At 56.9% G+C, this 12602-nt stretch overlaps 1 protein-coding gene across 4 annotated transcripts in view; it reads right to left on the bottom strand.

The window, feature by feature from the left end:
* The window catches only part of SZT2 (SZT2 subunit of KICSTOR complex), a 50749-nt gene that overhangs the window by 8438 nt on the left and 29709 nt on the right, over positions 1 to 12602 (bottom strand). For 3 of the 4 annotated variants that reach the window (XM_060089657.1, XM_060089659.1, XM_060089661.1), the window contains exons 33-62: positions 12416 to 12557; positions 12150 to 12245; positions 11998 to 12061; positions 11580 to 11765; positions 11066 to 11233; positions 10890 to 10977; positions 10719 to 10790; positions 10340 to 10541; positions 9409 to 9508; positions 8556 to 8685; positions 6507 to 6659; positions 6306 to 6408; positions 6111 to 6216; positions 5913 to 6024; positions 5157 to 5275; positions 4883 to 5047; positions 4518 to 4602; positions 4191 to 4355; positions 3935 to 4102; positions 3416 to 3573; positions 2819 to 2985; positions 2628 to 2725; positions 2388 to 2520; positions 2142 to 2272; positions 1911 to 2011; positions 1661 to 1837; positions 1198 to 1465; positions 1016 to 1095; positions 806 to 931; positions 481 to 680 (exon numbers count right to left, since the gene is read on the bottom strand). In XM_060089657.1, coding sequence (XP_059945640.1) covers positions 481 to 680; positions 806 to 931; positions 1016 to 1095; positions 1198 to 1465; positions 1661 to 1837; positions 1911 to 2011; positions 2142 to 2272; positions 2388 to 2520; positions 2628 to 2725; positions 2819 to 2985; positions 3416 to 3573; positions 3935 to 4102; positions 4191 to 4355; positions 4518 to 4602; positions 4883 to 5047; positions 5157 to 5275; positions 5913 to 6024; positions 6111 to 6216; positions 6306 to 6408; positions 6507 to 6659; positions 8556 to 8685; positions 9409 to 9508; positions 10340 to 10541; positions 10719 to 10790; positions 10890 to 10977; positions 11066 to 11233; positions 11580 to 11765; positions 11998 to 12061; positions 12150 to 12245; positions 12416 to 12557 — 4063 coding nt within the window. The remainder of the gene's footprint in view (positions 1 to 480; positions 681 to 805; positions 932 to 1015; positions 1096 to 1197; positions 1466 to 1660; positions 1838 to 1910; positions 2012 to 2141; positions 2273 to 2387; positions 2521 to 2627; positions 2726 to 2818; positions 2986 to 3415; positions 3574 to 3934; positions 4103 to 4190; positions 4356 to 4517; positions 4603 to 4882; positions 5048 to 5156; positions 5276 to 5912; positions 6025 to 6110; positions 6217 to 6305; positions 6409 to 6506; positions 6660 to 8555; positions 8686 to 9408; positions 9509 to 10339; positions 10542 to 10718; positions 10791 to 10889; positions 10978 to 11065; positions 11234 to 11579; positions 11766 to 11997; positions 12062 to 12149; positions 12246 to 12415; positions 12558 to 12602) is intronic. The other variant, XM_060089658.1, reaches the window with a different exon arrangement.

Raw genomic sequence — 12602 nt, 5'->3', positions numbered from 1 at the left:
CAGTGATGCGAGTAGGCCCATTGCAGGGGTCCTTGGTGAGAAAAAAACAAAACAACAAACAAAAAAAACATGGTGAGAAAAGAACTTCCTGGGCCAGGAACCATGTAAATCTCTGGAGAGGTCAGGAGGTGACCAGGACAACAATCATTAAGACCCAGGTCCAAGAGCCTGTACAGGACTGGTGTGTGTGGATGGACACCAGCGTGAAAGTGCAGAAGACACATGTGGGCAAGCAGCGCTGTGAAAATGTACCCAGTTTGTGTATGAACGTGGCCATGAGTTCCACGAGATGTGTGAGGCTTACGGGATGTGCCTGAGAGCTGCAGGTAGGTGTCCCAGATCCTCACGTGTGTGTGCGGGCCTGATGAGATGGATGTACGCAAGGCCCAAATTACCCAAACAGGACCCCAGAGGAAGGGTGTGTGGGGCCTCACCTGCTGTGGAGGAGAAGAGGAGGGTGGGGAGACGAGACGCGCTCACCTGCGGGCGGGCGAGGGGGGCCGCAGCGGCACCAGCACGAAGCCCATGCTCTGCAGATACTGCACGTACTGCTGCAGGAAAGCTAAGCTCAGCTCCTTCAGCCAAGGCTCCTCCCGGGCGCCCGGTGGAGGCCCATCCGAGGAGTCGCAGCTGGCGGAGGCCTCTCGGCTCCCAGACCCTGACTCAGGGCGGTGGCGCCGCTGTGGGAGTGGAGATTAAGAAAGGCTCTACCCACCATCAACCACCCTAGCAGGGGTGGAGGAATGGAGGTCCCTATTGGGTAAAGGGAGGTCCCACAGGAGAAATCCAGAGTCTGGAGCCTCACCTGCCCCTCCGGGGGCCCAGAGGTCTCTGGGGGCCCATGCAGCCAGGCTGCGGGGTCGAAGAGCAGGGCCGTCGCACAGTAATGCACCAGGCGGGACGACTGTTTCAGGGTCTCCAGCTCCCCGGCCTGGGGAAATGGGCAGTGAGCACCGGGGTGGTGGCCAGGGCAGGGTCATGGGACGCTCCCAGAGGACGCGGGTTGGCCACTCACACTGATGGGCATGCTGGCTGGGGCGGAGCGCTGTTGCCACGTTACAAACAGGTTCTCCATCTTCATCTGGCGCTCCAGCTCTGGGGGTTGGAGGCATTAGTAGCAGCCCCCAGGAGTGGCCACCCCTCGCCCTGCCAGACTCCACAGATCGCCCTGCCTGCTGCCCGGCTCAGCGCCCTCACCTCTGCGCTCTGCCGTCTTGATCTCCAGGAACTGTTGTCCATGGTAGGTGACAGGATCGGGCGGTCTGGGCACAGGGCCGAGGGAGGAGCTGGGGCGGGCGGCCGTGATATCCCTTAGGGCCTCATCGAAGGGGAATGTGTCCAGGGAAAGGGGGCCCCCACCCCGAGAGGACCCACTCAGCCGTCCCTGCTCGCGGCTCAGAGGGGGGCTTGCACTCCGGATGAGGGTCTCTGCTTCCATGGTCGGCAGCAGGAATGGGTTTGGCTCCTAAGAGAGACGGAGCCTCACAATGAGTCCATGGCCTTTGCCCTCAGACCTCCTCTCCCACCGCCCCCGTGGCCTCCTCTCTCAGACTCTCCCTCCCCACTGCCCCTGCCCTCAGCCTGTCCCCTCTCCTGTTCCCGAACTGCTACTTCCTTTAGCTGACCACTCAGGAGAGGAGGGAGCCTGAGCAGCAGGCACCTTTTCGTCACGCACTGGGAAGTCCAACTGGCCGTAGTGGTGGAACAGCCCTAGCTTCTGGCTGAGGAGGCAGAAGATGAGATGGGCGCGTGCGTTCTGCCACTGCACGAGGCGAACCAGTGCTCGGCCCAGGGCCGCCCCCAGGTCTGGAGCCCAGTTGTAGGTCAGCAGCTGCAGCTGGAAGTCAGGGCTCAGCGTCAGTGGGATCATGGAGCCCCTCCTCCCAGCCAGCCTCTGGTCCCATGTCTACCTTCTTGTCCATGACCTCCAGCAGCAAGAACCTCTGCCGGGGAGCATTTCGCCCCAAGCTCCCGTCGCCGCCTGGCTCGAAGCGCTGTACGGCTTTGGCAGCTGCGGGGTCAGGGAGGGGCAAAATGAGGGTCTGGGGGTGATCCCCCTCGATCCCACCCTGCCTCCCACAGGGTCAGCGGCTCCAGGGTCAGTCACTCTGAGCCCACCCTCCTCCAGGCCGTGGCCTCACCCTGCTGGGTGGGTCTCCTCCACTGCGAGAAGTTCCTTCCCAGAAGCAGCAGATGCCGCTCAGCTGCCGGGCGGGGAGTTGGGCCCAGCTGTCCAAGGGAACAAGGACTGAAGATCTCTGGCTCAGAAGCCCTAGTGGGAGGGACGGACAGAAAGCAGACCATCCATGGCCCCATTCCCTGGTTATCTCCTCCTGGGCCAGGCCCCCACCTCTCCTACCTCAGCTTCCATGAGACCCCAAACTCACAAATGCTGCTCAAAGATGCGGACACTGGTGTCGCCAGCCATTGAGGTGACCAGAGTGGTGAACTCAGACAGGACAGATGGGAGCAGGAACCGGGACACCATGTGAGTGGAGCTCCTGGACACCGAGGCACATCCTGGATCCAGGACACAGAAGTCACGGTGGGGCTGTGGCATGGGGACCAGGGCAGGAGCTTAAGGGTGGGACTGTTGAGATGGATGTACGCAAGGGCTGGGGTCTCACCCATCTGAACCATGAACTCCATCCAGCGCTGAGCGACAAGAGCAAACACAGGCTGCAGGGTGCCCGCTTCACCCTCCTCCAGCTGTGTGGTCCTGCGTCTGAAGACACAGCAGGAGTAACAGCCTTGCACCCACATACAAGACGGCTGTGTTTACACACACCCAACATCCCCTGTGACCACACACACACACCTTTGTCTCTGGGCTCCAGACTCTGGGCCTGCTGCCCGCTCAGTCCCACCAGGAGTCCGAACACTCTCTGTTTTGTGACGCCTCCGGCCCCGAGTGTCTTCTGGCCGATCCAGGACAATGTCATCCGTTGTTTTCGGGGAACCCAAGTCCCCACATTCTGTTTTACTCTGGGAACAATGCAGTGAATGGGGAGGGGCTCAAGGGAAGGGGAATGGGGCGGAGGACGGAGGCATCATGGAACGGTAACAAGAGCCTGGAGGATTTGGAGGCCCGGGTTCAGGCCCTGGAGGCTGGCCAAGCAGCCCTGGACAGGCTACTCAACTTTCCGGAGACTCAGCTGCCTCACTGGTGAAAGGCCTGCTGCCATCGTGCAGGCTGTGGGGATCCGACAGGAAAAGCGGAAGTGAAAGCACTTAACAAGCTGAGGCTCTCTCTGTATCAGTGAGAACTTGCCACACTCTGCACACCCCTATACAAGGCACAGGGCAGTTTTACACAACAGGAGATCTGGGGCAGGGCCTGTAGGGGCGTGTAGGGGAGACAGGAGGCAGACAAGAAGGCAGATGTCAACTCCACCACCTCCCTTGCTCCCATTACCAGCATATCCCAGAAGCTACGTCGGCCAGCTTTGCTTGGGGGTGTCACAGGCTCGCCGGGGCGAGGGCCAGAGCCAGGCCCAGGGCCAGGGCCAGGGGGAAAGATGCTAGCTCGGCCTGCAGGGCTCTTGGTTTCCAACGACCCGCTCTTGAGACTTCCTGTGGGCACCAGACATTACAGACTCCTGTCACTGACCATCAATCCCCATTTCAGACAATCTAGCCCCAAGACTGGTAAGAGAGTGATGTGCCACTTACTCTACCTGTTCCTGAATGGCAGTATATGCAAGTAAAGGTGCGTGGCTATGTGTGTTTGTGTGAAGGGAGTTCCTGACCATATATTCCCCCTCTCTGAGTGAGTGACCAGCATGCATACATTTCTACCAAGGCTTATCACCTTGCTGATGCAGGGAAGGTGATGGACAATTGTGAACATGTATTTCAGATGGGGCCTCTGTGACGTCTCCCTAGACTCTCACGTTTGCACCTAGACCTGTGAGGTTCTCCAGACCCTGCATACCTGGGGACGTGTCCTCTGTACACAGTGAAGCTGGCAGCAGCCGGAGCTCCATGATGGCATCAGCCAGGGCCTGGCGAGCTGCTGCTCGGAGCTTCTCCTCCAGCTGCACGATACTGATGTTCCCCTTTTCCCACACATCCAGTCGAAGCCGTGGGGCCCCGTTCGGAGCTGGAGGAGAGAATGGGGGCCACTTGAGTGTGTCCCTGCTTTCTATAGCATTAAATGAACACCCCCTCCTCTGACCAAGCTTCCCTACCTGAAGAATTATCCGGCACGACTGGGCAGCGAGTGACTTGAGTCAGCTGCTCAAATTCCTCCTCCTGCAGTGGGTCTGGGGGCCCCGGAGAAGAGGGGGGCCATGATGCCAGTGAGATGGGGGCTCCCTCCTTATCCACAAAAGCTAGAGTGATGCAGGCGACCCCTGGGTAGAAATCCACAGGAAAGCTCAGGTCTGGGACTTCCAGGCCCCACCCCACCCCACCCAACCCCCCTCAGCTGCAAGGCTGGGAAAGGCCCTCAGCCGCGAGACAGAACAGGCTTTCCCATGCCTGGTGGTGCCACGGGCCCAGGCCCTGCACTGTACCTTTGCCCCCAGTGCCTTGTCCTCCAGGCTTGTTGTACAAGTAGATGTCCAAGTCGGGGAGGCCACCCTGTGGTGGGAGTGGATGCTGGGGAGAGAACGGCCACCGAACACTAAGACCAGGCAAATGGACAAATGCCATCAGGGAAGGGGTATCCACAAGGAGAAGTGGGGGACAGCTACACGTAGAAGCACAGGAAGACACAGGTAGATAATAAAGGCTGGGGAAGGGGGGCCTGGGTGTACACAGGTCCACGGGCAAAGGTACATTGGCGGGGGGCATCTGTAGCAAACAGTTACACAGCAAGGGTGTGTGGTGGGTGGAGGGCCTGGTGCACGCGGGTAGGGAGAGGTGTGTGCAGTCTCACCTGGAAGTGATTCCGGCTGTTGCTGTCTGTGTACTTGGGCGAGTGCAGGAAGATGAGCAGATTCTGCCGCAGGTACCAGGCCAGGGCAGGAAGCCAGGGCCTGCAGGAGGGTGGCAGCGCCAGATGCAGCACCTCCGAGGGCAGACTTCCTGGGGGCTGGATGAACTGCAGAGAGAGGGAAGGAAGGGGAGTCAGAGATGAAGGAAGAGGTTCCCGCGGAGACCGTCCCTGTGGCTGCAGGGGAGCCACGCAGGGAGCCTGGGAGGGAGCTGACCTCCACGTCAGCTGGCGTCAGCTTGCAGTTCCGAACGAGCATGACTGTGATGACGTCCAGGGTGGCCTCATCCAGGCGCCGACGCAGAACCCGCACCAGCTCATCTGTGATCTCGGGACCTGGACAGAGCCATGGTGGCAAGGTGGGAACACGGGCGGAGGATCCAGCTACCCCCATCCCAGCCCTTAACCCCAGACTCAAACAGGCTCCCATGCACCAGAGGCGGCCAGCACCAGGTTCTGGTTCTGGTTCTGCCAAGCTACTCGTTATGTGACCGTGGACAAGTGAGTCTAACCTCTCAAAGCCTCGGTGCCCCCCTCAATACAATGGGGATAATAATAGCAACTACCTCATACGTCGCAGTCTTAGCCCAAGACTAGTGCACACTTTTGAGCCATAAATAAATTAAATGAGCCAGTTGCCTACTGGATGCCTCAGGCTCAACGTATCCCAACCGAACCCATCATCTTCACCCCAAACCTGCCCCAGTACCCGGCCAGTGGTACCACCATCTCTCCACACAGTCACCCAGGACAGACACCTGGGTGTCAACTTTTACAGCTCCTCTTCCCTAAGCTGCATTTCAGTCAGCGACAGGTCCTATCCCTAAACATCCCAGGAGCCTGTCCTTTCCCACCCAGCTCCTGCTCGAGAGAAGCCCAGAGCACAGCATGAGCTGGCATAAGAAGAAGAGAAGTCCCAGAGGACTTTGGAACCTCATCTGGTCACTCCCCTACCCCTCCTCATGGACCTCACCTGCCTGCCCTACGCCATGCACCAGCAGCTGGATATGTCTGTCCACTTGGCCCACAGGACGAGCAGCATCTGAACCTCGGCTGGAGGCCATGTCCAGTGGGGAACGAGGGCCCTGCAGGGAAACTCTGGTCAGGGCCCGGCTCCAGGGAGCAAAGTAGGAGGGAGCACGGGGGCATCAGGGAGTGGGGGGATACATGCCGAGGCTTCCTCAGAGCAGATGGGCTCCTGGCTTCGGGACAGAGCTAGGGACGGGGGCAGGGCATCGCCGTCCCATGGCCGCTCACTGCAGGACGTCTCCAGGAGCCTGGGAAAGAGTGGCAAGGGCTTTGGACATAGCTCCTTCTGTGCCAACCTTAACCCACGCTGTAGCCCATCTTCTCAGGGCCCACGTACCGCAGATAGTACACAGCCTTCGTTGCTCGCTCCTGATAAACAAACATATTCTTCCGGTTCACCACGGAGAAGGCATTGAGCACAGAGCGCAGGGCCTGGATGGCTGTGGGAGGAACATGGGTTCAGGAAACTCCCTTCTCCAGATCTGCCCCCACCTCGACCCCCCTGAACTCTACCTGCCCTCTCATGTCAACCACATACCCCGAGAGACCCCCATGCTGGGCCCCATTTTGAGGCGTGAGTGGACTCGAATCACGGTTCCCCACACAACGTCACAGGAGAAATGGCCAGGGACAAACTGCATGGTGGCTGCTAGGTATCCTCGGGGTCCACAGCTCTCATCAGCAGTGTAATCTGGGGGAAGGGAGACAGTGGATCAGAAATGGGACACAGCCCTCTGCCCTCAGAGACTTCTCACCTGTGAACCGGCCTACCTGTCCTCACTCCCCCTACTCCTCGGGCCTATTACTCTGCAGGGGGGATAGATGGTCATTTTGGGTAATAAGATAGGACCATGCTTTTAGGAAGATAAGTCACAGCACAAAGGTTTTCAGAACTATGTCAGGGAGATGTGGAGAAGGAGCTAAGAAAAGGTGTCAGGCAAGGCAAAGCATGAGAAAATCATGAAGATAATGCCAAGACACTCTGAGCCTGTCAAAACATATACATATACATATACACACACATAAACATATACGGGGTACACAACATACACCCCACTTGTGTACTCATTGGGAGTTGCAACAATAACCCCATTAAAACAAAAAGGGCATGACTGCTTACACACACGTGCAGCAAAGTGGGGGAAAACTACGTCCTGTGCTTTGGAGGACAGCTATCCCAGAGAACCCAAAGGGCAGTGTGGCTCTATGTGAGAGCCCATGGCCATAGCCCATGGCCTCAATCCACCCTTTTTAGGCTTCCAGGTCGATGAGGAACCTTCTGGTAGGTCAAGGTGGCAATTTGGTTTCCCAGAGAAGCTGCTGTCAGATGTGAGCAGCATACAGGACACCTGGGAGGCTGCAGAGTCTGGAATGGAATGCTGGTTGCTAAGGGTTTCATTCAGCAAAACCATATGGAGAGACTAAAATGAGGAAGGGCTGGGTCTGGATTCTGACTGATCTTACATCCTGGGCTGCTGGGAGCCATTGTGAAGTAAAAGTGCTTGGCTGTCGCAGCTCATACTCGATTTGCAGAAGATGCTTCAAAACCCTGGGAAGTCCATCAATTATGGGGATTCTGCTTTGATATGGAATACATCCCAGGATGAGCTGAGAGATGTACTCTCCCGGAGCTGTTAGGAACGTTCATCCACAGACTTGCTGAGAATGTTAAAGATAAGGAGTGATCTGACTTTTATAACAGAGAGACAATGGCAAAGGAATGGCATGATCCGGCTTTCCTCTGTGAGTTGGGGTGAGGGGTCATGAGGAGTAAGAGAAGGGAGCAGAATTGCGGAGACTTCAATTACCATCTCGAGTAGATTATCACGTTTCCTAACCATGACTAGAAATCTCAGAAACCCCGAAGGGTTCTGTGCCTGCCTGCCTGCTTGCCTGGAGGGACAGCCAATCAGAAGGCAAATCCTTCTACTGGCCCTCAGGCTCCACCCCTCTGTTTTTCTCCCCTGTGAGCTGGCCCACTTGTCCAGGATGCCCCTGCCCCCTTCTTCGGCCCTGTCTATTACCCTGCAGGGGAAAGACGGTCATTTTGGAAAACAAGGTAGGGCCAGGCAGAGGCGTGCATTTAGGAAGACAGGTCACAGCAGGGGCCTCTTCCGTGTACCTTCTCTCCTGTATTTCTCCCCCTCTGCTGGCTCTTTCCCGTGGAACATAAGGGTGCTCAAGTTTCTACCTTACTTTAACTTCCTGCCTTGCCTCCCACCTTGCTTTAGTTTCTGCCGGATCTACTTTGTCTCCTCCTCCACTGCCAGGCTACTTGAAAGACCAATTAGTCCCAGCTCCTCTTCCCGAACATCCTTTCATGTCTCCATTTCCTCTGGTTTCTACTCCTGTCTCTCCATTGAAAGCATTTTCACTAAAGTCACTGATGAACTCGCAACAGCCAAACCTGCTGATCTTTTTCTGTCCTCTCCTCCTTGCCCTGCCTGTATTACCTGGCACCGATGGCCAGTTAATGGTGACTCTATCCGCAGCTTCTCAACAGAGTCTTCGATAAAGGCAAGGGCAGCAGCATCCCCTGGGGAGGGAGGCTCCTGGGTGGGACCCACCATCACTGGGCAGGACTCACCATCACTGGGCAGTGGTGCCCGCTGACGGGAGTGGAAGGGGGTCTCACTGCGCCATAGATCTTCTTCACTCTCAGCCACCAGAAGAGAGTTACACACGTGACTGTCATGAAGGTCCTGAAGAAGCAGCCGCTGGGAGAAGAAGGAGCAAGGTCTCAGGGAACGGAAATATTCCCCCATACAATGGTGGGGGTGGTGAGGGGTGATCCAAGGCTGGAGAGAACGCCCATTATCACTGGGGGTAGGAAGTCAAAAAGAGCACCTGTAACCACTGGGAGCTCAGTGATGACGTCTGACAGTCACTGGTCTCTGGGCTCTGAGCACTGAAGCCCAGTTAGGAACATCTGTCCCTCCTCTTTGCCAGAATCTGCTCACCATCTTAAAAAAATCTCTTCTTCGCAGCTTTCCCTGACACTGCAGGTGGTCAGATCCCTGTTATATGCTCTCACACCAGTCTCTGCTTTTCCTCTGTAGAAGCCTTCACAATTGTAGCAGAAGCAGTTAGTGTGTTTTAGTTGTTCCATGTCTATCTCCTCCACTTGACGTAAGCTCCAGAGAGTCAGGGTTTCCCTCTGTCTTGTTCACTATCATGTCCCACATGGTAGCACAGTGCAATGAGAGGGAGCATCTCACAGTCACTGGGAGGGGACGGGAGAGTAACCCACTCTGGGGGTGGGTTAGGGAGAGCTCCCCAGTTTGTAGGGAGCCTGGGGAGTAACAGCATCCCAGTAACTAAGGGTCAAAGAAAACATCCAAGATGGATCAACGGCCTCTGAAGGTCAAGTTCCTGGAAACCCCTTCCTCATCTGGGCTGTGGCCCATGCCTGGAAAGCCCTGCCCCCGGCTGCCTCTTACCTGGTTGACCTCCCTGCAGATCTCCCCAACTCGTCTCACCAGGAGCTGCTGCAGGTGGCGACACTCGGTGCCTGGCCCCCCATCCTCCCGAATCAGGCTCCTGGGAAGGATGGATCAGACACAGAATTGCAGTGGGAAGGGAGTGGGGGGAGGGTGTCACGGGCGTTGCCGCCAAGAGGAACCATGAAGAGGAAGGAGGACTGGACAAGGGCAAGTAAACAAGATGAGAACTGGGAAAGATGGAATTCTCGATAGCAGTTCTGGAAGCCTGGGTTCCATGCTTGCCTCACCAGCTGCCATACTGAGGCTTCCATCATGCAGCTCACCTTCTCTACCCTCAGATCTTCTTCCTCAGAATGGTGGGTCCTCCCTTATCTCAACACCCCCACCCCTCTCAACACTGTGACTAGAGCAGTACTGAACCAGATACCTAGGTATGGATCCTGGCGCTGCCGCTTATGAACTGAGACCTTGGGCAAGTGTTTAACTTATCTGTGCTGGAGTTTCTTCATTCAGACCACGAGGATAGTAATACCTCATAGGGCTGTTACAGATTTAATGAATTGATCCATGTAAAAAACTTAGAACAGTGCCTGCCGCATAGCAAGTACTTGTTAAATATTATCTATTATTCCTTATTTTTATATATCTACAGCTCCTGAAGCTGCTGTGAACTACAGATGCTCTTAATGCTCGGCTAGGAACCAAAATCCTCATCAGCTTTTCAACTCCATTAGGAAAGTAGAGTGATGTGCTTTGCTACAATCTGTGGGAAGTGGTCAGGAGCTCCCAGCCTTAGAATACAAGTCAGACCCCTACCCAAACCCTCAGTTCCAAGTCTAGCCTTCTAACGACACTGAAGAGGGGTGACGTGGGACCAGGGAGAAGAAGCAAACATCAGAGTCGGGTGTAGGGCCCCGCTGCTCCTTACCGCGCGTGTGCATACACTTCCACACGGTCCTGCAGCACCCGGACGATGAGCCAGAAGTCAGGCAGGCAGGGCCCAGGGAGGCCCGCAAGCGAAGGCTGTGGAGGTGCCGGGCCAGGCGGGGTCCGCAGCGTGAAGGGGGCCTTCTCCCCTGGGGTCTCACTGGGACCCTCACTGTCTGAGCCACTGCTGCCACCGTCGTAACCTGTGTCAAACGTGCTGAAGTTCAACCCCATCCTTAGGCTCATCTGAGCCCCAAGTCTATCAGCTCAGTGGGCCCCTCCAGGTTAATCCCGTCTGATGGCCCTGCCCAGACGTTTCACTGTGCAGCCCTGAGTCCACTTCCCATCAGCTTAGTCTTCTGTGTCCTGCCAGAGCTTACCTAGGTGGTCTGAGTCCACACTGCCCTGACTGGACATGAGTCTGAGTCCCCGGCTGGGCCCAGGCTGGCTCCCTGGGAAGAGAAGGGAAATGCCTGGAGCCTCTCTCAATCCTGCTGAGGATGCCCTCTGAACGTGGAAGCAGGGCCAGGGAGGTGCAAGTCCTCTCTTACCTCGCTGGGGCAGGCTGGGCAGACTGATGAGCAGGGGTCCCTCAGAATCCTCTGGAGAGCCAGGGGCTTGGGGGCTGGCTGTCAGGGCCTGTGAGGCAGGAGGTCAGGACGGAGTACAGGCCCCACACTTCCACCACCACCTGCTCCGTTCCCAGGTCAGCCCAGGAAAGACTCACCTCCCCTTCGACGCCTTCCGCCCTGTCCTCCTGGCTGTGCCAAGCCCAGGTCGCCGAAGGGGGCTCCCCACGGGACCCACCTGGCTCCTGGCCAACTGCCACAAAGAAGAAGCCACTGTCAACGTCCTCAAGAAGAACATGCCCAGGGAGGTGGAGGCGGCGGAACTCCTGGGGAGCAGGAGCCAAGGGCAGAGGTTAAGCAGGACAGCCCTCCCTGATCATGGCACCCCACACTTCCTCATCAGACCCTCACAACTACCTGGTGAAACAGACACTAGCGTCCCTACTGCTGAGTTACAAAAAGGCTCAGTGTCTTGCCTAAGGTTCAACAGGCCCAGTGGCAACGTTGAGCTGGGTCTCTTCCCACTGAGCTGGGCTGCCAGGCATGGGGTAAAGGCCAAACAACAGGTGAAGAGGTGAACTCAAACCAAGAGAGGGCCTTCCGGTTCTGTATGTGGAGTCCAGGGATGGACGGGCCCCCAGGTGACCAGGGAGCATTCTGAGGGCAGCATACCTCCTTGAATTGTGTGAGGGAACGCTCTGGCCCGAACACAAAGCTCAGTGGCAGAGTTTGGCGAAGGCAGGTGGAGCGTCCAAGAGAGCTATGGATGTGGGCAGCTGCACGGTGCAGGGCAGGGCTCTGGGGGAGGCCCCCTCTTCGGAGTGCCCCCACCATCTCATCCTCCAGCAACCAGCGGATCTACAGGTGGAGAGCAATCCAGGAAGTGGTGAAGGGCACCTCCCATGCTGATTGGGACATCACTGCAGTCTTAGATTAGAAGATACTGGAAGATACTCCACCTCACAGACTGAGAGAGGTCTCACTTGGACCCCAGCACAAACAGGGTGCCTTACCTCACCATCTGATGGAAAGGGTATCAGTTACAGTGTTGAGGGGCTGTCATTTAGGTTGGGGGAGGGAAGGCCCTCACCTCACTCATGGTTGTCTCAATAGCCAGCCTGTGGGGTGTGGCCAAATTAGATAGTCCTGGGTGCCTAATTGGAAGAAAGGTTTAGATATTGGTTTCCAGAAAACAAAACCAACAGGGAACAAGGAACTCAGAGAGGGAGCATAAGGAACTACCTGTCTTCTCCTGGAGGTGGCAGTGGGGGCCCCAGGCCATCATCGGATGGTTGTCCTGGGGATCGTGGGAAGGACGTACTGCTCTCAGACGTTGACCTGAAACAGGGTAGGAGCAAAGGTCAAAGGTCAGCAGCTATTACCCTCCTAGGGCCTCCTCAGCATTCCTTTCTTGGAATCCTTAAGGTACCCTTAGTCCCACAGATTCCTTAATGGTCCCCCTACTCCAACAAGACCCCAGATACCCCCCACCAAACTTGCTGTCCCACCGGTGGTGTTGAGGGTCTGAGGTCGGGGGGAGCTCCACTTCCAGGGGCAAGGTCAGCACGAAGACATCCAGAGTGACACTGAGGTCCCGTAGAAGAACTCGGCCTCCAATGGGGGGGCCTTCCAGACTAGAAAGCACCTGGCCTGGGAGAGGGGGGAAGTCAGGGGTTACTGCAGCCCTGGGATGAA

This window comes from Mesoplodon densirostris, chromosome 2 (assembly GCF_025265405.1).
Source record: "Mesoplodon densirostris isolate mMesDen1 chromosome 2, mMesDen1 primary haplotype, whole genome shotgun sequence".
Taxonomy (NCBI): domain Eukaryota; kingdom Metazoa; phylum Chordata; class Mammalia; order Artiodactyla; family Ziphiidae; genus Mesoplodon; species Mesoplodon densirostris.
Note: the sequence above shows the minus strand (reverse complement) of the source record. Positions and strands in the feature narration are given on the sequence as shown.